Source organism: Lepidochelys kempii, chromosome 10 (genome assembly GCF_965140285.1).
Source record: "Lepidochelys kempii isolate rLepKem1 chromosome 10, rLepKem1.hap1, whole genome shotgun sequence".
In the NCBI taxonomy this organism is placed as follows: domain Eukaryota; kingdom Metazoa; phylum Chordata; order Testudines; family Cheloniidae; genus Lepidochelys; species Lepidochelys kempii.
In genome coordinates this window covers 9,013,414-9,036,986 of record NC_136389.1, presented here as the reverse complement: position 1 = coordinate 9,036,986, position 23,573 = coordinate 9,013,414, and the positions used below count along the sequence as shown (strand labels likewise).

The window sequence follows — 23,573 nt, the reverse complement described above, 5'->3', positions numbered from 1 at the left end:
CCAATCTTAGGGAGCTCAATGAGCCACCTCCCCATAAATCTTAGGAAGCCTGATGGCCACCTTCACCTCTGCATTTCTAAGTTTTCTAACATGAGAGGTGAGGTTCTGTACACTAGTGGCCTTGAAAGGTGATATTCACTCAAGGAACTTATATGTGCCTGCCGCCTTCACTTCACCTTAAAAAAGCAGGTGATGGATTTTCAGTTGTGATTTCAACTAGAGCGTCTGCTGCCACTGATAGATGGTGCTGTACATGAAAGGACTTTTATCTACCCCTTTAAACCACCCTTTCTTCTCACAGCTTACTAGAGCTGCCAGAGTAGAGTTACAATTCAAAATTGGTTACTTATTTAAAAAAAAGTGTGGCATGACTGATACAGGTACAAAGTAACTACTATGATGTAAACTTTATGCGTTATTCTACACCATGAAGGGCTACATGATCTAAAACAATGATCTGCTACAATACTACCAGGGTAACTAGGCTTATTGTTGTCTGGCAGATTCATTTTCAGACATTTGTTTTCTTTATGTGTAAGGTCAGCTTATAACAGCAGATTTCAATGTACTTTTTCAAAACATAAAACTAGCCTGTAACCCTTTGGTCTTCACATTAGGTGCTGTCAAAAGCAATAGATATTAAGAGCAAAGCTTATTAGTTCTAAGCTTTACTCATTCTATATTCAAGCCTGTACCAAAGAATTAAGTATTGTACCGCTCAATACTTTTACTATCATCTCATCAACTAGAATGAGATGAGACTTGAGCCACATTAGTATGCAGATATTTCATCAAGGAGGGCGTAGGGAAGGCCTTTGCTCATGGTAAAGGAGGCAGGACTGTAAGGGGCTTTGGACTGTGAGTCATGCAACCTGGGTTCTATTCCTAGCTCTGCCACTGACCTGCTGCATTACGTTGGGCAAGTCACTTCACCTCTGTGCCTCAGTTTCCCCATCTGTAAAATACGGATAATGATTCTTATCCTCCTTTGCAAAGCACTTTGAAACCCACAGATGATTGTATTTTTAAATTATGGTAAAGGCACACAGAGCCTAAACTATGCATGGTTTTAGATGCTCTTATAAACTGAAATAAATATGTATCACTATTAATGTGAATTTAAGCTTAGCAGAATTTTATGGAGCTATGAGTTAAAAAAAAAAAAAAAAAAAAACCATGGGAAAACTCCTGGTTTCTACAAGCCTTTAAACAGAGATTTTAACTACTTGTTCTGTATTAGCAGACAAGTTCATATTTGTGCAGTAGAAAGGGTCTCTCCCCCCAACACATTAGGAACTACTTCTTCAATAGCTTTATTTCTTTACAGAATATAGAGGATAAAAAATTACACACACACATTACAGAAAAGAGAAGAGCATTCACTGAGTGGATCCTTTTGGAGCAGGATGTATTTGTAACATATGCAGCTGGGGTTTTTGTTAATTATTTCTGACAGGATTAAATCTAAGTCTGCTACCAAACACTGTAGGCAAAACCCTGACCCCCCTGAAGTATATGACAAAACACCCACTGATTTCAATGGGGTCAGGGTTTCACCCTGCAAAGCCACAGACAAACTTGAGGGGCATATTTAGAATTGTGTGATGAATTTGGAATTGGAAAAATTGAATTGAGTTTTCATTACAAAAATAATTATGAGCATCAATACAAATAAGTCTGGATCCTTTTCTTTATCTAGCAACAGTTTTATATAGTACAAACTGGTATGAAGGATGGCTGGCCTAGATCAAGACATCAAAGAAACTGTATAAAAAAACTGGGAAACAAATCTCATGATATTAAAGACGGGCGGAGGGGTGGGGGGAGAGAGGGAGAAATACTGTATCTGATGCCTAAAAAATTCTCTCACAGTCTGGCAACAATTCACAAACTCACTTAATGGACACTAATAAAGTAAATTGGCAGAGACTACAGGAAGGGCAGAATGGGGAATAATAATTGACATTAACACAGTAAAATTTGATTCCATAGAAAGTACACCAGAGCCAATTATGTGGACAGATTTAGTGCATCTAGAGAATGATCTGGGTGGCCAGCTCAGACTTGATGGCCTCTCATTCCCTCATTAGCTCTCCTGTATCACACGCAGGCAGGCTGGTACCTGCTGCATAACAGCAAGATGCTGTGAGTGAAGCTATTATGGTGGTGGGTTTGGAGCCACTAAAAACTCTAAAATGATACATTAAAAGTCATCTGTGTGTCTTCTTCTGTACTGTCTCTTACACAGCAAGTAACCACCTTCTCTTCCTTTAGATCCTTTCTGCATATCCCCAGAGGCCTCTCAAATATTAATCCACTGAAAGAAGAATCTTAAAGAACAACATGCTATCAGCATCCCTTTGAAACAGGCCCCATCAGCCAGTACACTGGGTACATAGGAACTGCATTCTGTGCCCGATTTAGCTTGTGAGCTCAGTGCCTCATGTATTCAGTACAGCACCCATCATACTCTCCATGCTCAACAAATGCCAGCCTCCTCCCCCGTGCAGAACAAAACCCATCACTCTGCACTAGATCTGCTATGGGCCACCAGTCCCGCTACTTTTTCCCTGCGCACAGTACCCCTACAGCTTGCACACACCCCTAGGTTCCCAGGGGCTTATTGCCCCCCTCATGCTTCTCCCATCAGCCACATGGGCTTCAAGCCTGTACTCCCCTGAACCGTCCATCAGTCCACGGGGACTTGCACCCCAAAACCCACCGCTCCATTCCCCTAGGGACCTGAGGCTTGCCTCTCCCTCTTAACCCAATCGCTCCTGGGGGCTTATCCCCCTCTCCCAGGGCTTGGGCCCTCCCTTGATCCCATCACTCCTGGGGGGGGGCCTTACACCCCTTCCCCAGAGCCCTAAATGTTACCTCCACTAACCCCGCTGCTCCTGGGGGGCTTATACCCCTCCCCCAGGGACCTAGAGCGTGGGCCCGCCCTTATCCCACCTCTCGTGGGGGGCTTATATCCCTCCCCCAGGAACCTAGGGATTGCCCCCCCTTAGCCCCCTCGCTCCTGGGGGGCTTATAGCCCTCCCTCAGGGATTTAGGGCTTGGCCCCCCTTTGGCCCCCCCGTTCCTGGGGCCTGTTTCCTCTCATCCGCCCCTCCCTCACCTCCTTTAGGCATAGCGGCGGCGATGGCGGCTCCGGCAGCAGCTCCAGCGAGTCCCCCCCAGCCTCCAGTCCTCGACCCGGAAGCGGAAGCCGCAAACCGCAGCCCCAGCGCGCGGCTCCCTCCTCAGCCCAGTCACCAAGCCTGGCCCCGGAGCACGAGGCCCCCGGCACCAGGGCTACCTGCGGCACTGCCTGAGTACAAACCGAGCCGCTAGCTTCCCATGGCACCTCACTCACGGCACCAGTGGGGAGGCCTGTCCTTGCTCCTTCCTTCCGCACCCACCGCCTGGGGAGGGGGAGGAGAGGGAGATTCCTTACAGGCGTTGCGATGGACACCAAATGCACACGCGGATTGCCGCGACGAGCCTGGAACGCGAAAAACCCGCGCTCCCCGCCTAGAAAATAGCGAATGAGTTTAGGTCATTAAAGCGACTAGGCAACGGAAGGACCCCCTAGCTGCTTGTGACGTTATAGGGGAGCGACGGATTTGAAAAGGCGGAAGCAGTAAATAGCGATCGTCTTTCTCTCCCCACTTGGCAGGTGAGCTCCCTTCTCTCAGGGAGGGCGATATCCCCTGGGGCGGCTGTGTGTCGCGTTGCGCTGCCCGACGCGCTGCTGGGCGGGATGAGAGTAGGTCGGGGGTACCAGGCCAATGTAAGGGGTGGCACGTTCTCCCTTCGAGCCTAGCAACAAGAGACTCGCGCCTGCTCCTTAGTCGGGCCTGCTCCTTATTCCAGCCAGCCCGCTTCGACCATCCCTTGGGGCGTCTGGGCTGGGTCTCGTACAGAGATAGTCCCCTAGGTACACGCAGCAACCACTAGTCGATATGACTAGTTTTCAGCCCAGCCCTGGATGTTTAAACTCGGGTTTTCTTTGATTTGGCTAGGTGGTTTCACAATATTTGTGTATAATGGTTATGGCCACAGTCTGTGGTTAAAAGCAAATGTGACGGGAGCTAAAACTCTGGGATTTCCATCCCAGCTTTGTCACTGACTTGCTGGGTGCTATCTGGCTTCCCTGTCATTACAAGGGCAGTTATGATGCATATGTATCTCACAGTAGTTTGTGAAGCATAATAAATAGGTCTTTGATTTTCTCTAATGCCTTCAGTCCAAAGTACTATTAACTGGGAAACCTTCCCTAGCTGGCCCTTAAAAGTGAAGAAATATGTTATGAATTATAAGGGCAGTTAGGAAAGGCTCACTCCCTCCTATACACTGGTAACACGTTAAACACTTATTCATTGTATAAAAAAAAGTGTTGTTTTTGTTCCTTTGTTTCATTTATCTCTAAATTTTTTTTAAAAAAAATGTTTATCTTTATCATTGAAAAAGGAGTAATGACAGCAAGGGAGTCAAAATAACCCCGAAAAGTCTCACGGGCTTCCTTATGCTTTTTTTTTTTTTTTCTTTTCTTTCCCTGCGGCAGGGGGCACGATTTTATGATATCTGGAAACAAGTACTATTAAAACCTGACCTGCATTTTTCTCCTGAACAGGCTTTTTTGAGAAGATGCCCAAAGTAAAGAGAAGCAGGAAAGCTCCTCCGGATGGCTGGGAACTGATTGAACCAACATTGGATGAGCTGGATCAAAAAATGAGAGAAGGTAAGTTATGAAGCCAGATGCTGGTTAGCATGTGACCCTGTGATTGTACAAACCTTAAGAGCTTCAGGATACACATGTTTTATAAAAGGACAGCAAGTGTGTTTTTTTTTTTTTAAATCTGTTTTCAGTAGGGGCTAATAATGATGAAACACTTTGATAGTGGTAACTTAGTGTGTTAATTTCCTGCATTGAAAGTTACCCCTAGAAGACAAATTCCTAATTCTAATTTAAGACACATGGGGTTGGGACATGGCTGAATGAGTTATGTGGATCATCTCTGGATCTATGGCTTGATTTGCAAATGAAATGAATGTTGTTCTGAGTCAATAGTACTCCACCCAACCTCTAAGGACTACTATAGGCCAGAATTAAAGCACACTGGTATAACTATGTGCAGGGGGAAGCTTGCATTGCAAAGGCCAGCAGTGTTTGATTCCAGTCTGTGCTGTCACTCTTGGTTTCATGGGTATTCAGATGTGCCTGTCCTATCCAATCACTATACCTGCATTTTCCTTACCATCATCCCTTTAGCTCTCTGACTCTCTTTCCAACGGGAGTGCTTGAGAGTTAAATACCTCCTGTGTGTTTTTTCTCCATTGAATTTTGTTTTTTACAATCTCCCCAGGCCCCTTTAAAATTACATTTTTTTTTCTCAGAATAATGGTGCTTTTTTTAGGATATATACTGCTGTAATAACTTGCAGGTCACTGACAGCAAAGTCTGACTTCTGTGCCCTCTTTCCTCAGCGGAGACTGAGCCTCATGAAGGGAAGAGGAAGGTAGAATCCCTCTGGCCCATCTTCAGAATTCATCACCAGAAAACACGCTACATCTTTGATCTCTTCTATAAGAGAAAAGCTATTAGCAGAGGTAAAAAGCTTAAATATTTGCTCTTGAGGTGAAGAGATCAGAGCTTCCAGATGGACTGTCTGAGTCATTAGCCAGTGAGTGTAAACCAGAATTAGATTATTGATGGGAAAGGATTAAATAATTGTTCTTTAAAAAAAAAAAGTGACTTTTCCCTCTGCAGTTCGACTTGCTAGCAAATACAGACACTGAGAACTAGATTGAGTGTAAAGACTAAAACTTTTTAAATAAACTATTCATTTATCTTCCCCCATTGAGAATTCTGTGGTGCTGACCAGTCACCTCTCTCGTGCAGAACTGTATGAATACTGTATCAGAGAAGGATATGCTGACAAAAACCTGATTGCAAAGTGGAAGAAACAGGGTTATGAGAACCTTTGCTGCCTGCGCTGTATCCAGACTCGGGATACCAACTTTGGAACTAACTGCATTTGCAGGGTCCCAAAAAGCAAGCTGGAAGTGGTATGAATTTATTTGCTCTAATGCTATTTTCCTTGCTTGGATTGTGAGCCAGCAATTATGACTTACCGGAATAATATCTCCTCTACTACCTTTGACAATAGTATCAGTTTCTAGTTTCCTTACCCCTGGATTCTGCTGTTAAGTGGCTATACTCTGTTTTTCCTTTGTTTCCTGAAGCATTTGCCCATGAAAATGACATTAAGGGGGTAATATAGACTTGCCCCAGTTACCGTCACACTTAACCAACTAAAATTCTGGTGCAGTGTTTAGGGTGCTAGAACAACACTTGAGACCAGAGCACTGACTTCCTATACATAGTGTCTTGAGCCTAATTATGTGTATTGCTGTGGCATCTAGGAGCCCTAGTCCTAGATCAGGACCTGATTGTGCTAGGCGCTGCATAAATACAGAACAAAGAATGGTCCTTGTCCCCTGCAAGTCAGACTGAGCTATTTTTGAGAGGGATTTGACTGTGGCAAAGTGCAGTGAATCTTAAAATACCCAAAAGGAAATACAACTGTTTAGTTTCTGATGTGTTCCCTTTCTTCTTGATGATAACTTGAGCTTGGAACATAGCAGTGGGAGCTTCTGCACTATAGCTTTAGATGAAAATTTGTATAGTAGAAAGGAAAACTGATAGTCACTGGACCAGTTAAAATCTAGAACTATCCCTTGAATTTTCTATTCATAGTTCCAGACAGCAGAGGCCCAGTGATCCACTTCTTGACCAAACCTAGTTCTGTAGGATTCCATAATCTTTCCTGATGGAATATTCACTTCCATTTGTTTTTATAGTAATACCTGATTCCTCCGCATAATCTTGTGTAAAGCGGTGGTGGAGACTGTATGTAGAGTAGCAGGAAATTTAGAGCTATGGACGCTTCAGAGGACTTCCCCTGTTTGAGACATAGCATACTGCACTAGCTTATTAAGAATACTCGTTCTCTATATAAAGTAACTTATCTAGAATGTGGTGACTAATGCTTGTTTTTGCTTTATAGGGGAGAATCATTGAGTGCACTCACTGTGGATGCAGAGGCTGCTCAGGGTGAAATCTTTAAAAACTGGACACTTCTTTTGAGGTTCTGAAAAGTGCTGATTCCACATCATGGACTTTTACTGCTATAATTGTCTTGTATAAACCCTGCAGTGAGTCAAGCTTCCTTTAACAGTCTGAACAGCAATATGCCCACCTGGATCATAAAATGCAGTAGTGAGTGATTTTGATTAGTTTTGTATATCCATTTTATTTTAAAATAAAATTTTACCTCCCCCACAGTGGAGTGGCACAGTCCTGTGACAAGGTTCAAAGATTAATTACATTCTCTCTCTCTCTCACACACACACACAATGGCAAATGGCTCTTAGCAGCAGAGCTCTACTGTCAGTAGTAGAGGCACCTGTGAATGGGGTGTACTCCTTAACAAGTGACAACTCTGCCATACCCAGAAAGCTGACTTTGTACAACTATCCTTTTGTCTCTAATAGTAGTGTCCTTAATTACAAAGTGACTCACTAAAGCAAGATAGGGAGGCAGGTATACAGAAACTAGTACAAACTTCAATACAGGTTTTCTGTTACTTCAAATTTCAGTACTAGTGAGGCTAGCTGGCCTGGTTGTGTGTTGTACCATTGGAAAGTCAATCTTCCTCTTTCTCCCTGGGTTACAGCTTTGTTAGGAATGAGTTCCTGGGGTTTGGAATTCTGGTCTGTTACTAAATTTAGCAAGTCCCAGACTGCCAACTTTCAAGCCCTGAAAGCTTCTCTAGGTGGAAGGGAAGGCAGCTTTCAATAAATTGCTTAACGAGAATTGCATTGTAAGTTAGTGGGATAGCATGGAGGTACAAACGGAGTACTTAATTTCATGGATAATCACACCCTTGGCAAACAGTAAGGAAAGTAACACAGGGTCAAAGCTGTATTGTCTCCTATTTGAGCCAAGAACTGGCCTTAGGTTTGTCATTCACGTTACAGATGCTTAGCAGCTGTATTCCACAAGCAGCTGTTAGTGTTAAGCATTTTAAGTTCTCCATCTCCTCTGCCACATGTGACCACATTGTATCCCTCCTAAAAACAGCAGGAAATGCTTCTGTGGAAAAGTAATAGGAAAGCATTTGCATCTAATAAGTGTTTTGGCCTTTGAAAAAGAGAATCCTCTTACTTTTTACTTCATTTCCTTTGTTGCTTTTGTTTTAGGGGTGATGTTAATTTCTTCTCCCAGGGAGCAGCAGACAGTGGTTGCTGTTCAGGTCTAAAGGTCCTCTTCTTCAGTAATGCCTGGACACAGAGGCAGATGGAATCAAAACCTGCCTTATGATCTACCTCTGCAGATGAATTAGAGAACCACTAAGTTGTTTCGAACAACTCTAGCAATTCAAACCTCTAACACAAGTGTGCCACTACTAACAAAGCATCTGTTTAACAGTAGTGGGAAGCTACACTATGACCACCCACTTATTTCTTCTGTTGAGATGGCACTTTATTAAAATAGTCAACATACAAGTAGAGTGTTGCCTACTATAAGGCACCTGAAGGAAACAGCCCTCCAAATTCCTCTGTCTAGGTAGTTCCAGCATCTGAAATAGTGCACATTCCACACATGGAAAATATTGACTTGCTCTCAATAGTTACTGTTCCATGGTGCCCTGGGGCTGCATGTCCTCTGCACTGTCCTTGGCTGCTGAAGTTCTGTATTTTGCCCACGGGTGTGGAGTCTCCTCTGCTACCATTGCTTTCAGCCAGCGGAAATAGTAGCCTCGGAACCCATCAATCTTCTCCAGGTATGTGTTCTTTGACTTATACTGCAAGTAAAAACCCAATAGTATGTGTTATACTTTGGAAGAGTAACTAGGCTGCTCTGATTTTGCAAATTGGAAGACAGAATATTCCACTACTAAGCCAATATAGAAAATATTTGGCAGGTGCACTTGACTCTTAACTGTCACTATTTCAGCTGATGCTAAAACAGGTGGTAAATGAGGAAGATATAAATTTATTCGGGCAGGGAGGAAAGGTAGAGATCTTAAAAGTTACTCACTCTCCTGCTAGGCATTATAAACACAGACAGTCCTTATCCAAAAGAGCTTAGTCTCATCTGTGCTTTTCCACATTACAATGTTCACTTCAGCCTTAATCAGTTAATAAATGACTGTGGTACTTACCCTGTCAAACTGAGGTGGATACTGAGCTGCAAACTCCAGCTGGCGTATGACAACTTCGTTTGGGGGGACCTGGTTCTTTCTCATGTCTCGTAGGATTTCTGTGAGGTAAGTATAGTCCAACTGCTTCACCGCTGCATTGATAAGGGTGCTGTATATGTGGGTGTTAGGAGTAATCCCAGACTTCTGAAAACACATCAGTGGCAGAATTGCTAGTGCCTGCTATTTACTACAGAGCTGATCTCTGCAGACCTTTCTGCTTGAGAGATATGAGCACATCCTAATGGAGGATCTTTGACCAGTGTTATTATTTGACCTCAGTGCTGGCAAGTCACATCACCACTTAGGCTAAGAGTGCAAGAGCTGAAGCATAAATACTTTTGCCTGCCAACATGCACTTTGGGAAACACGTGTCACAACTCCACTACAGATAAGAGGGAAGGGCCCATTGCCTAGGGAGTGCAGCTGCATTTCCTATTATGTTTTTGGTTACCTGTACAGTATTAAGTAAGCTTACAATCCAGTCCTCCTTCCCATGCATTAAGCTAGGATACTGTACCACAAAGGAGGAGTTGCAGAAGATCTGACTAGAGGGAGTTCAGCTACTTTAGCCTCAGTGAAAGCTCATATAGAGAAAGGTATAGAATCACTGACTGAAGGAACCCCACAATTACTCCTGTCCCAATAACAAAAGTAATAACACTTTCCAGTAGCCAGAGCTGTAGTTTTTGTACCTTCATGTCCAAAAGTAACTGCAGTCCATCTTTCTCTCTGCGGCAGGCTATTGCCAAGTTACAAAACGTCTGTATGTTGGGTGATATTCCCCTCTGCACTAGAGCCGTCAGCATGCCCTGCAAAACAAATACTCGAGTACTCATAGACCGTTCTAGATGATTTACGGTGGAAGCCATCAGTGCTGCAAGAGAAATTCCACCTATAGTTCTCTTTAGACAGAAGGCTCCTATCTGACAATGCAACATAATCCTCAGGGCTCCAATAAGGACTTTAAGGGTCACTTATGGGGTAGGAGAGAGGATATAGGATTCTCTGCCTTCTGCTGTGAGTGGAGGGTTGATCTCCTCATAGGTTAAAAGGCAGCTAACACAACTCCAGTAGGAAGATAAAAGTTTGCAGTATAGTCATCATTTAGGGGCTCTTATTCTCACCTTTGCACCTTCTAGGTCTCCCAGTTTACTCTTCTTTCTCAACAAAGTATTAAAAAAGGTCACATCTACTTTCACTTTATGTTCATCCAGGACTGTCAATAAAGAGGATTCTGACTGGCTCAGAGGTTCAACCAGCTCAGCCAACAGTGTGAAAGTCTTAATGTTGGGTGCCACATTGTCCTCTTTCATTTTATTCAAAAACCCTTCCATGTTCCCCATCAAAGCCAGCCTATCGGACGGCGTTGCTATCGTCCCTAAGGAAACCAAGTTCTTACTGGGGATTTTCAAGTCCAACAAATTGGGCAGGTTGCAAGCAGGCTCAACAAATTGACCTTGGTTTGCTTGAGGTGGATCTGAAATAGCCTGGTTTCTACTGAAGTCTCCAGTCCTACTGCATTCTACTGTCTTATTGGTGATTCCAGCCAATCCAGTTCCTGGCTCAGCCTGAACCTCACTCACTTTGTCTTCATGGTTGATTAAATGTTTCTCAGCTTTCCTGGAATTTTCTTGAAATATTTGTTTTTCCATGGTTTCCACATCCAACTGGGTAGAAATTCCACTGTCTGCTCCCTTCCTTTTCTGACCTTTCACCTTTTGACCCCGTCTACCCGATATGAGCTTTACTTGAGTAGGGTTTTCATCTGTGCTTGTTAGCAACAAGTCAGAAGCCACAACTGGGTCACCTATTCCACAATCCCTTGCAGCATGGAGCATCAAATTGTAATTGTAACCATGAGGTTTAATTCCCAATTTAGTCATTTGTCGCCAAACCTGTTTTGAAAGGGAAAAAGGTAGAGAAGCTTAGATAGAGTTAATGTATGTGAAATGTGTACAGCATTAAAGAAGTGAGGTATTTTTAGCCAGAAGTAATCTGTCATATTTAGACCCAATTATTGTAACATTTTAGGTGCTCACCATCAGGGTTTCTAGCTGCACAAATGGGAATGAATACACTTCCTCAACAGAAAAGACCTCCACACCAGAGGCTGGACACCCATCCAAACTATGATTAGTACAATCCTGTAGTGCACATGGCACTTTATGGGCATCAAATAAGGAGCCTGACTGAGGAGCTTACAGTTTAAGCACCTTCCACCTCCATCAGCTCCAAAGGCGCCCCCCCACCCCCCCCCCCAGTTTCCAATCCCAAGTTACAGATACAAGAGTTACATGAAGGAACACTTTAATGGCAAAACACAGCATAGAGCTAGACCTGCAAGGCATATCTGAGGCCACTCTCCTTGTCCTTTATACAGCCCATGAGAAGGAAGCTGAAGGTCTCTGTGGTGACAGCATGGCCTTTATTCACAATTTCCTAGAGAAGGAAAAGGAAGCTTACAGTTACCAAGGCAGCTTATTCAGCAGCTGATTCCTTAATTGAAAGTACTGCCTCTCTTGCAACTCAATGGAATCACTTTTTGGAGACACATCTGCAGCAAACTGAATGGGAGGTCTAAGGACTCCCAAGTATTTTAAGCAGAATGATGGCTGTAGAAAAGAGAAAAACATCTGACAGCTACTCCAATCTCAGCCTGTCCCAGCTGAAGATAGTGTAAGGAATAGTGTAGGAAATTTGGGTGGGATATGGGAAGGAACCACTCAGCTGCTCCACTGTCAGCCTTTCAAGGGGGAGCTGCAATAGGGGCAAAAGCAATCGCTTTAGATTAATACACATTTGTAAAAAAGGGGACTGTAAACCTGACCTTTACACAACACTTAATACTTAAGAGCAGAATTTCAAAACCTTGAAGTCCGAGTCTGCAAAATCCTGTTTTTGTCTGTTTAAACTGAATACTTAAGATATCGAACTACCTACCCAGTTTGACTGCACAACTCAACGCAAGCAAAAAGAGTGATTTTTTTTTTTTTAAAAGGACCAATCTATTCTTCCAAGCTTAAAGGCTAATATAACAATGCATAATTACAATCTGTCTGCAAGGAAAGCCACATGCTTCCCTAAAGTGCTTTGATTAGAGATGGAGATATGTATAGTACAAGAAGAGACTCCTCTTTACCTTCAGTACATCAAAGCATGTCCTGAGATCTGAGCAGATGGCACATACTTTCAGCAGAGCATGATACGTTATCAGATTCAGCTCCAGATTTTTGCTCTTTAGTTCCTGCCGTAGTTTGAACGCACTCTGCAGGCCCGAATCTTTCCATGGCGACTCAGCACAGGCATTGAAGAGGGCTGTGTATGTAGCGTCTGTGGGGACTAAACCCCGCTTTTTCATCTATTCTCAGGGGAAAAAAAAGTTAAGGAAATAATATTAAATAAAGAGCCCAGAATTAAGTTAAAAAATAGTTCCACCTTGTACAGATACCATGGAGATAGGCACATTAGGAAAACCTAAAATAGATTAGATACAACATGTACGATTCAAGGCTACAGTAAATTCTTGAGCTCCAGTCTTCTGAGTCCCCAAGCAAAGTGGAAACATCCATGGAAAGGCATTTTGGAGGAAGCATCTCCAGAATGACATCTTTCTATGGGACAGAACGTGAATGGGCATACTTTAATTCATGAACGATCCCGCACTGTACTACCTGCCAGTGACCTTGGCCCCTTTCTTAGGGAAACAGCTATAATATTTACATCGTTGTAAAGTCTGAATGCCTTCTTCACATAGCCGACCCTGCCACAGCCACCAATCAGAACAGTGTAGTTGCTCTCCTCTGGCTGCAGACGCTCTTCCTTCAGCATCTGCACCTCAAATAGCTCCAGAGCCTCTGCCAGCTACAGACAGGAGAGACAAAGTTGAGAAGGTAAGAGAAGCAGTTCCTTAACTAACATTTAATAAAACATGAATTTATTATTCATATTACCATAGCACCTAGGAGCCCCAGTGGTGGACCAGGACTTCCTTGTACTAGGTGCTGTACAAACACGGAACAAAGATACAGTTCTCTGCCCCCGAAAAGCATACAATCCAAGTATGGTTATGCAATACTCACAGTCCATGCTAGCCTGGAGAAAGACCAGGAAGTGAATGAACATTCACATGACATGGATTAGCATTTGTTTGCCTCATTTCTCACCTACAAGAAAGGACTTGATGCCAGGTGAGCAAATTGACTTTTTTTGCACAGTAGAGATGGGACAGAGAGCTGCAGGGCTTGGGATGAAGAACTGCAAAAGGTGAGGTAGAGAGCCACTGAACAGGGAATTAGTACCTGAGCTCAGGGTGTTTTCCTGCACCAGAGTTGATGGAAGCAACAAGCACACAGAAAGGGCATTCATCAGGACTGTACTGTTGCACTTTTTGTATTAGTATACTTTGCATCTTATTAGTAGTGTATTTCTCCAGATGGTATCAAGATGGACTGATGCTTTTTACAGCGAGAAGGTAGGTGAGGTAATATCTTTCATTGGACCAACTTATGCTGGTGAAAGAGACAAGCTTTCACGCTTATACAAAGCTCTTCTTCAGGTCTTTTAATGTCTCCATTACAGCATCTGTGTATGTTTGTGGTGGTCCCTGCATGAACTTCTTCCTCTCCCTACTCACTGTCCAGAAAGAACTACCATGTTTCCTTGACCCAGATGTCAAAGTCACTGGGGCAACAAGTCCAACAAAAGAAGAACTTTTAAACATGGCATCTGGACAAAAAATAATATAGCTGGACTGTGCTTTTGACCTTTACTGATGACTTGGTTCAAGAAGTATGAAAATGCTGTATTTCCTGTGCTCTTCAGAGGCCACAAGACTGATCAGTCACTAGTAGTCATTTTTGTGCTGTTTATTAAGATACTCTAATATAGACTAGTTTCAGAGTAGCAGCCATGTTAGTCTGTATTCGCAAAAAGAAAAGGAGTACTTGTGGCACCTTAGAGACTAACACATTTATCTGAGCATAAGCTTTCGTGAGCTACATCCGATGAAGTGAGCTGTAGCTCATGAAAGCTTATGCTCAAATAAATTGGTTAGTCTCCAAGGTGCCACAAGAACTCCTTTTCTTTTTGCTAATATAGACTAGTGTTCATTGCTCAGCACTTTTATTAGGGTGTCACCAGCCACTAAACACCATTTAGCATTCATATAGCACACTGCGCTCTTTGATGAATTAATCCTTTCAACACCCCTGTGAATTAGGTAGATAGATATTAATCCTGAAGAAACTGAGGTATATAAGGAAGTAGGCAAAGTGTCTTGGGCTTTAATGCTACTTCAGAATTTTTGTCTCCCAGTCTCACAACCAATCTAATAGATCATACTGCCCCATAATCATCAAATGCCGTTAACTACTCTAGTGATTACAAGACCTGAGAAACCAACCTTGTCTTTCTTTATCAGTGCCTTGCATTGCAGGAAGTACCAGTATGGTGTGTTCTTACGACCACGTCTAGGTTTCCACTCTGGCTCTTTTTCCTCCTCTCCCTCCTCTGCTTGAAACCTTAAGTTCTGCAACTCTGATGTTGTTTTGTGAAAATATTTTCTAGAAGAAAATTTATTAGATAGTGTTCCAAAGCCTTCATCTGCATCACCATCTTCCGATTCTTCTTCATGTTTCCTGATGGCTTCAGGAGAGCTGGCAGGGTCAATCTGTTTCAAGTCTCTGTTGTGTAACTTATAGAGACCCTGCGATGAGCTGAAAGGCCTCAGCCTCGTGCACTGCAGTCTCTGGCCCAGGAATCCGAGCAGACTCGGTATGTTTTTGGGACACCCTGAAAAGCTCTTTGGAGTTGCCCACAACATTCGAGTGTGACACACCAAGGGATAGTAGCATTTCAGGGAGAACAATCCCACAGGGAGCTGGCGGGGCACCAACTGCGTGAACCTCATGATACACCTCTTGGGTCGCTCCCCTTCATTACGAGGTTAAACGTCCATCTCCTAAAGGCAACAAGAAAAGAGATCCGATGAGAGGAGCCTGAATGGGGCCAGCGAGGGGAGCCCTCCGCGACAGCGGAAGACACACCCGCAAGAGGCCCGGGCTGAAGGTGGAGAAAGTCCAGGACCCTGCACAGGCTGTCAGGGCTAGTCCCAGCCACGGCACCTGGCTCCTCCCCGAGCACCTTATGATCTGCTCCCTCCCGCCCCCCAGCCCCAGCCCCAGCCCCGGCCCCGGCCCCGGCCTGCTGGGGCCAGGCCCCACGAGGTGCCGCTGCCCCCTGGAGGGACGGGGGGGGGCTCTACCGGGTACTGCTCGTAGGGCGGGTATCCGGGGGGGGGGAGGAGACCCCTCCCGCCCCTCAGCCCAGAGCGCGCGGCTCAACCCCCTTCCACTCACCCGCAGCCCTGGCCTCAGCTCGCGCTGGGGGGCGGCGTCACGGCAGGCTCCCCTTCCCATTGGCGGAGGCGGCCCCGCGCGGTGCATGCTGGGAGGGGGAGAGGGTCAGAGGTGGCGGCGGGTGAGAGTTGAGATCCCAGCATCCCGCGGGCGGGCGGGCGGTCCGGAGCGGCTGAGCCGGTGCCCCCCCCCCCGCCCCTTCTTCCCCCCTCGGCCCCGCGCGTCCCCGGCCCAGGCCCAGGCCCCCGCCCCGCCGCCACCATGCAGGAGCTCATCGCCAGCGTGGACCACATCAAGTTCGACCTGGAGATCGCGGTGGAGCAGCAGCTGGGGGCGCAGCCGCTGCCCTTCCCCGGCATGGACAGTGCGTGAGGGGCCGGGAAGTCCGCTCCGCATCGCCACCCCCGGGAGACCCCCCCCTTCTCCTGGGGAGACCCCGCCGGCCCCCGGGGGGGGGAACACCCGCCTTCTCCTGGGGAGACCTCCCCCCTCACGGCCCCCCAGAGGGAACAACCCCCTCGGGCCCGGGGGTGGGAACACCCCCCCTCTCCTGGGGAGACCTCCCCCCTCACGGCCCCCCAGAGGGAACAACCCCCTCGGGCCCGGGGGTGGGAACACCCCCCCTCTCCTGGGGAGACCTCCCCCCTCACGGCCCCCCAGAGGGAACAACCCCGCCGGCCCCCGGGGGTGGGACACCCCCCCTTCCTGGGGAGACCTCCCCCCTCACGGCCCCCCAGAGGGAACAACCCCCTCGGGCCCGGGGGTGGGACACCCCCCCTTCCTGGGGAGACCTTCCTGCTCATGGCCCCCCAGAGGGAACAACCCCCTCGGGCCCGGGGGTGGGAACACCCCCTCTCTCCTGGGGAGACCTTCCTGCTCACGGCCCCCCAGAGGGAACAACCCCACCAGCCCCCGGGGGTGGGACACCCCCTCTCTCCTGGGGAGACACCCCCCCACAGACCTGGGGGGACGGGACACCCCTGCCCCGCTCCCTTGGGGAGACTTCTCCAGATCTTTCTTCCTAAGGGAACGTTCCCCTCAAGGCCTTGAGGAGACCCTTCCTTCATCCCTTTAACCTCCCCCACCCCAGCACTGAGCAGATGGCCCCACAGGTTCTCGTTCATGGCCTAATGGAATGTGTTTTGTATTTTGGTGTCTGATCTGCATGCTTATTGCTTGAAAACAGACGTTATCTCATTAATGCTGGATGAGGGACACTAGGTACTGTGAGGAAGGTCAGCATCAGAATCCCCACCTTATTGATGGGGAAAACGGTTGGACAGAGGGGTGAAGTGACTTGTCCGTGGTCACAGCAGGTCTGTGGCTGAGCCACAAAACCTTGTGTCCTGATGATAGGACACCAGGAGTGGGAGGAGAGTCACAGTTTAACAATATGTGCTGGCGAGCCTAGTGTCCCTGTGTTTGACTCTGCTTGCACTCTTCAGATGCTCTAAGTCAGGGTCATCGTGCATCACAAGGGGCAGTGTGCTGTTGACCATGCTGTACTTGTTCAGTGGATAAATACTGTATGAGACTTCAGTCTCCAGGACTGTCAATTTCTTTCACAAATGTGAAACTGACATAAAAGAAACAACAAATACTCTGAAGAGCCAAATGGCTGAGACCAGCACAAGAAAGTTCATATATTCCATTAACATGCAGTTTGCCAGGGGGATTTTTAATACTGCTCTCCTGCTTTTGATGCTCAGAACTAGCGCATCTCCAGATGGAAGGAAACACTTTTAACATGGCTGCTGAGTTTCAGAAACCTTAATTGTGAATTTTTTTCTCCACAGAATCAGGTGCTGCTGTCTGTGAATTTTTTTTAAGAGCTGCTTGTGGAAAAGGCAAGTGACATCCCTAATACTGTATTCTGACAGAAACAAAAATAGGATAAATAGGGGGGTTGGCAGTTCATTAATTATATTATCTTAATTTATAATACCCTAGTTATATTGCAGGGGTTGGGGAGAGAGAGAGAGACAGTGAGATGGAGATCAAGAGGGACCATATTTCACGCACTGGAGCTCTCCAAAGCAAAGATGCAATGGTGGGATCCCTGTAAGGTGGATGATGCATGAACTGAGATGTTCAGGAGGGTGAGGCTTGAATTGATTACATGCAAACCCTTTTGAGGTGTTTGGGCACTGGGTACTAGACTGCCATGCAGAGGATCTGGCTGTTGAGCTCCTAGCCATCTACGTGGATAAGCAGAAGACCTCGCTTTCTAGGGCTGTCAGTTCAGGACATGTCACCAGCACTAAATGGTAAATTCATATGCAAATGTAAAGACTTCTGAAATTCCTCCTCTTCCAGGATTCAAACAAAGGACCATCACTGCCCTGTAGGCCTGCATGAAACTTCTTGCACTAAAAGTTCCAACTTTTCATTCTTGCTTCTCCCCTCTCCATCCACAGGAGGCATGTGTCCTTTCCGACACATCAGTGGAGAAAAGACAGTTGTTTGCAAACACTGGCTCCGAGGGCTGTGCAAGAAGGGAGACCAGTGCGAATTCCTGCATGAGTATGACATGACCAAGATGCCTGAGTGTTATTTCTACTCCAAATTTGGTAAGGGGTGTTGTGGCTCCTTGTTGACTTCACTTGCTAGTATGGGAATAGGCAAAGAGGACCCTGGTATATACCTGTCATCTCTGCTTCATCTGCCCTCTCTACCCTTCTATGTCTGCTACTGATGCTTGTTAGATTGTAATTTACGAGCTCTGATCAGATCAGTTTAGTCCCACATTGTATTTTACCACCTTAACGCTTCACACATTTAAAATGTTTTGTCTTTCATAGCTTGTCCCTAACTTGAACTCTCTGCCCCATGACTTTAAGGGGTTTTGTACCTGTTATGCTGATTTGGATCAGAATTGATTTGGATGAATAGATGGTCTCTACATGAATTATTTTTTCAGCAGATAATGAGTGACAGGAGGCTCAAGGGTCCAGAAATTTAATGCATCAGCCTTTCAGCTCTGGAGACCTGGGCTAAATTAACATATTGAGGCAACTTGTTAGAAAATTATAGTCCTGTAGGTTTCCTTGGATCAAGGTTAGCGTGTAATTTGTAATTTCGCCACACTTTTGCTGCATTAAATGTTTAATTTGGCTGTAATGGCTTCCCTTTCCAGTGTACTTTATTTTTAAATGCGCATCTAAATAACCCAATTGAGCAAAATCTTTCTCACCTGCAGGGAGTATTTGTTGTTGTTGGTAAAGGGCAGGCAAATAGATTTTGTGCCTGGATTTAGAAATATTCATGACAGTTTTGCTGGGACTAGATGACTTAGGAAACAGAGCATGAATGAGGTTGAATCCCCTCCCAAAACAATACCTAAGGCGTGTGTTTGGCTTTCGTACAGGAGAGTGCAGTAACAAAGAGTGTCCGTTCTTGCACATTGACCCGGAGTCTAAGATCAAAGACTGCCCCTGGTATGACAGAGGCTTCTGTAAACACGGTATGTATGGTTCATAGGTGTTGCTTTTGTGGCTATAAAAATGAGGCTAATGTAATCCACCTCCCATATGTGCTACTGGTAGGTGCTGGGGTATGTGTGTAATATATGTGATCTATGAAGTTTTATGTTGTAGGTCCCCTCTGCAGACACAGACACACTCGAAGAGTCATTTGTGTGAATTACCTGGTGGGATTCTGTCCAGAGGGGCCTGCTTGTAAATTCATGCAGTGAGTATGTTCTAGGGCCTTTTCTGTCATCTGTAGTTTCCTCTCTGATCAGTTACCCATCAGGTCTGTTTTACCTATATTGCACCCATCAGTGTAGAACATTTGCAGCACTGATGCAATAACTGTACTGTACCACACAGCTGAAGTTTTGTTCATATTTGAGTTTATCTCTTAAAAGTGAAAAGAATTTGTAGTCAGGATGACCAAAAGGGATTGGGCAAATCACACCAGTGTTCCCTAAGAAGACACTGAAAATGTCAGTCAGTGCTTACATGGTCAATACAACTTGTACAAAGCAGTTTAATTAATGACAGTTGATCTGGTCCTCTTAACTCTAGACACGTTATTCCAACTGTTATGATTTCATCTGCACATCTGTTTTATTTTGTAGTATATATTTTTTTAATCCTTGCATATGAATCAGTTCATTCAATGGCCAAAATTGGTATGGGCATTTACTATATTGCATTGCATTTTCCAAATATCAGATTAAGGAGGCAAGTGGCTATTTACATATTTACACACACAACTCTGGGACATCAAACAAAGGTTGTGAGGACAATTGCAGATTCCATGAGTATATATCCAGAATGCTTCACAGCTGCATACAGAAATACTCTTTACTGTCTCAGTACCTCCCCTACCACTTTAGTTTATAAAGGCTAAGCAGCAGAACACAGGAGAGAAGGTCCACCTGTTGTGAAGCACAGTTTAAATAACTAAACATTTGCTTTGCTCTCTGGACAGTTATTGGTCTCTTAAGGAACTGGTTCAGTGCTGTGCTGGTGGTATATGCCAATTTCTGGTTTTAGTATCAATTCTCTGTGTGTCTTTTCTCTTTGTGTGTTTATAAACCAGTCCTCGATTTGAACTGCCTATGGGAACCACAGAGCAACCACCACTGCCTCAGCCGACACAACCCCAGCAAAAGGTACACGACTTCCCTGCCTCTCTCAGAGACAACACATTTGAAGCATAGCTCAATTAGATAACAAACAAATTTGACTTTGTTTTTTAAGAGGGCGTGTGGTATAATGGTTAGAACAGGAACAAGCCATCAGGACTCTTATCCCACTCATTGTGTCTTGGAAAACATCTGTAAAATGGGCTATCCTATTTCACAGGCATATTGAAACTTGACCAAAAGTTTTTAAAGAACTTTGAGATCATTGGAGTAAATCCACCATAAAAATGCAACATATTATCCTTTTCCTCTCTCCTCTTACTTCTGGCATTGATCACAGTTGCTGCCTTCTTCATTCTGGGGTTGTTTTTTTTTCCTCCTAACTGAACCCCTGATTTCCCTCTTCCACAGTCATCATTCTGCTGCTGCCACCTTCCTTCAGCTGAGAGGGCAAATGCATGGCCAGTAGTGACAGTTCCTTTCCGTGGACTGTCTGGAAGGTGGGCACTGTGTAAGCATGAAGCAGTGCACCTGAGCTCTGCTACACTGACAAGCACAAGTCCTAAGATCACTGTATATTGCAGTGTAATCCCTTGGTCACAGAGCACTACCATGTTACATAGTATATCATCTACATCTGTGTTTTCTTTATTCCAAGAACCATCTGCCAGATTAAAAAAAAAAATCTGCTTGACACCTGTCACAGACCTATAATGGACATATCCAGCAGCCTAGCCCAGCTCTGTAGATCTGTTTTGTGAGGGAAGTCTTGGTTGCTAGGTCAAGCCCTGTATGCCCTACTGTTTCTGAACTTTCATCTCTGGAGCTTGGGCTGGCAGATAACCTTCTAAATAAATTCAGAGGAAAATTTATCATTCAATGTATGGGATGTTCTCTTCCCTCCCAGCAAAATAACAATCCGCCATTACAAAGGTCATCGTCCTTGATCCAGTTAACAAGTCAGAACTCTTCTCCCAACCAGCAGAGGACCCCACAAGTCATCGGAGTTATGCAGTCTCAAAACAACAACGTGGGGAACAGAGGTCCCCGGCCGCTGGAGCAGGTCACGTGTTACAAGGTAACTCTCGGAGGGTGTTTGCATTTGAAAAATGCAAGGTAAAAGTCACCTAAACTGACTAGTGCATCCTTTGTGCTGCTAGTCACCTGTCACATCACTTTTCACCTTGGTGCAGAGTGCAGTAAAGGGAACAGGTGGCTGAGTTGCTGGGGCACCAGGGCCTGTGAAGAAGCATTGACATGAAGAAAAGTATTGAAATGTATGCACTGGTTATTCAACATGTATTTTGGATAGGGGGTGCAGCTTGGGATCAGGGAGTTAGTATTGAGCTATGGAGTCTGTGGGTTGGTAATGATGGTCAGGTGGCTCCTCAGTGGCCTGTATGAAGTGATTCAATGCACTTGATCCACTTGTTAATCACAGAAAACTCCACTGGTGGCAGTTAAAAGGACATTATCAACCTGAAATTGAGCCAGTTTCAAAAACCTTGTCAAAAGTTGTTTCAGATGCTACCCCTGCCCCTGAATGTTCTTCCTTGCATTTTCCTATTTTTAAAAAGGCTTCTACCCTGTTGCTGTGTGGAAAAAATCACCCAAACAACAGGGGAAAGTGACTATACACAATGCAGTCAAATCAAGAAAGGCTGAAGATGGTTCTGTCACAGCACACTTAGTTCCTGCCAAACTGAGGAACAAGACATCAAACCCAAATTTCTCAGTTAGTGTTGCAGGCAGCTCCTCAATTAAATTGAAACCTCAATTTCCGTTAACATTTTGTAGAAACATCCCCAAATGCTACTGTAGGTAGCAAGGATCTTCTTAGCCACTCTTTTCAGTGAGTCGGGCCAAGATGAGCATTAGCATTAATACTGAACCTAAACATTTTTTTATTCAAAACTAAGTCACTTAATAATCCAAACGTACAACTAAGACTGTTTGTTTTTTGGACTCAGATTCCATCATTATCTTCTATAACTTGACATTTCTTCTGGCTACATGATTATAACAGCAAACATCCAAATCAGTTTCACTGACAACCTCTAAGGCTCCAATTTAATACAAGACTTGGGTTTCAGTGGAGGCAAAGGGCCTAAACCTACCCACTAAAGTTATCCTTGTGAGTTTTGCCATTAACTTCCTTTGTAGCAGAAACTCTAATTGGGGCTAGTTGTATGTCATAGTTCGGCAGGGCAGCAGGGGAGAAGTCATAGGCTTCCAGTGCTCTTTTACAACTAATCTATGCAATGCTGTTGCCTTTGTCAAAGGTAAAGCAGGAAAGCAGCACAAAAGAGGACATGGGGGCAGCAGCAGTTCTCTTCTCCCTCCCTCCTGCCCTGTTCTCTCTCTTACCACAGGGCTTCCCCACCAGGCACTGAGATTGTATGTTTAATGGTTTCTAACTTTCAAGTCAGATGTTTATTGGAAAATAAAGGATATTCTGATTTAAATTAGTTACCATGACTCTTGTCATGCATTTGTTTGGTTTGATTATCAATGCATGACTTTCCATTTTTCTGCAGCTGGAGCATTGAAGTCACTACTCTACCCAAGGCTAAGCAGTTTCTCTGCATAGTCATCAATAAAAGAGTGCTGTCAGGCTGGGATTTAAAGAAGTAATTCAAATAAATTGTACATCTGGAGAAAGTAGGAGGGTCGGATTACGATATGTCATGGCTTCATAGTTTAGAAGGCTATTTGAGAGCATAGAAAGCATCTTTTGTTCAGATTGAGTTTTATCCTTGTAGTCCAGAGTGGCTGACAAGAAGACTCTCATATCTGAACTTCCATGTTCATCATACACATTGATCAGAGCAGAGTCCTTGAGGTTTCAGGTGCTGAAATACAGCAGGTAAAAAGCCTCCTCTACAGCAGAGTAATGCAGTTAAATCTCCTCAGGGCTTTGTGTGTCTCTATTGCAGCCCTTTCCCACTGGTAGTGCCAAGAACCCCAATGTTCAGATGAAACCTGGGTGTTCAGGTTATAGGACCAGAACTTACCTGCCACTAACAGTCAAGTGGCCCCAAAAGGGTCTGTGGCAAGAATCTCATTCATGGTATAGTACAGAATGCATTAACTTGCTGAATATTGTCTCTTGTGTACAAATGGTATCATTTCCAAACTAGAACTATTTGCCAGTTGATTTGTTAAAGCCACTTTTGGGAAAAGCCACAATAATGTCTCACTTTTTTCCTTCCTAGTGTGGTGAAAAAGGACATTACGCCAACAGATGCACCAAAGGACATCTGGCCTTTCTTAGCGGACAGTGAGACAGCACAGAGGGAAGAGAGTGCAAGGAGGATCTTTACACTGGGGAAAGGTTTCCGCCTAGCACTATTCCTTGAACTATTGATC

General features: G+C 44.9%; 4 protein-coding genes across 8 annotated transcripts in view; 2 read left to right on the top strand and 2 right to left on the bottom strand.

Annotated features, from left to right (window-relative positions):
- The window catches only part of PDAP1 (PDGFA associated protein 1), a 10,929-nt gene extending 7,728 nt beyond the window's left edge, over window positions 1-3,201 (bottom strand). Inside the window, exon 1 of the mRNA XM_073361892.1 lies at window positions 3,122-3,201. Coding sequence (XP_073217993.1) covers window positions 3,122-3,134 — 13 coding nt within the window. The 5' untranslated portion in view covers window positions 3,135-3,201. The remainder of the gene's footprint in view (window positions 1-3,121) is intronic.
- On the bottom strand, window positions 3,120-15,707 carry PTCD1 (pentatricopeptide repeat domain 1). Of its 4 annotated transcripts, none has more exons than XM_078854536.1 (10): window positions 15,611-15,707; window positions 14,656-15,213; window positions 12,975-13,115; window positions 12,394-12,612; window positions 11,592-11,693; window positions 10,379-11,149; window positions 9,947-10,063; window positions 9,216-9,398; window positions 8,673-8,855; window positions 3,120-8,331 (listed from the first exon to the last, which is right to left on the bottom strand). In XM_078854536.1, the coding sequence occupies exons 2-9, from the start codon at window positions 15,160-15,162 to the stop codon at window positions 8,682-8,684; spliced, it is 2,214 nt and encodes a 737-aa protein (XP_078710662.1). In that variant the 5' UTR covers window positions 15,163-15,213; window positions 15,611-15,707; the 3' UTR covers window positions 3,120-8,331; window positions 8,673-8,681. The 4 variants fall into 4 exon arrangements, with proteins under 4 accessions (XP_078710662.1, XP_073217988.1, XP_078710660.1 ...); XM_073361887.2 differs by having other exon boundaries at window positions 8,686-8,855; XM_078854534.1 differs by lacking the exon at window positions 15,611-15,707 and adding an exon at window positions 15,517-15,587 and having other exon boundaries at window positions 8,686-8,855.
- BUD31 (BUD31 spliceosome associated protein) lies at window positions 3,559-7,345 on the top strand. Its single transcript, XM_073361893.1, has 5 exons — window positions 3,559-3,661; window positions 4,619-4,726; window positions 5,473-5,595; window positions 5,888-6,054; window positions 7,056-7,345. The coding sequence occupies exons 2-5, from the start codon at window positions 4,633-4,635 to the stop codon at window positions 7,104-7,106; spliced, it is 435 nt and encodes a 144-aa protein (XP_073217994.1). The 5' UTR covers window positions 3,559-3,661; window positions 4,619-4,632; the 3' UTR covers window positions 7,107-7,345.
- On the top strand, window positions 15,691-23,573 carry CPSF4 (cleavage and polyadenylation specific factor 4). 2 transcript variants are annotated; one of them, XM_073361891.2, is made up of 8 exons: window positions 15,713-15,974; window positions 17,407-17,457; window positions 18,028-18,180; window positions 18,978-19,073; window positions 19,207-19,300; window positions 20,159-20,231; window positions 21,112-21,282; window positions 23,420-23,573. In XM_073361891.2, exons 1-8 carry the CDS (start codon window positions 15,872-15,874, stop codon window positions 23,486-23,488), a joined length of 810 nt encoding a protein of 269 aa, XP_073217992.1. In that variant the 5' UTR covers window positions 15,713-15,871; the 3' UTR covers window positions 23,489-23,573. The 2 variants fall into 2 exon arrangements, with proteins under 2 accessions (XP_073217990.2, XP_073217992.1); XM_073361889.2 differs by lacking the exons at window positions 21,112-21,282; window positions 23,420-23,573 and adding an exon at window positions 20,616-21,060 and having other exon boundaries at window positions 15,691-15,974.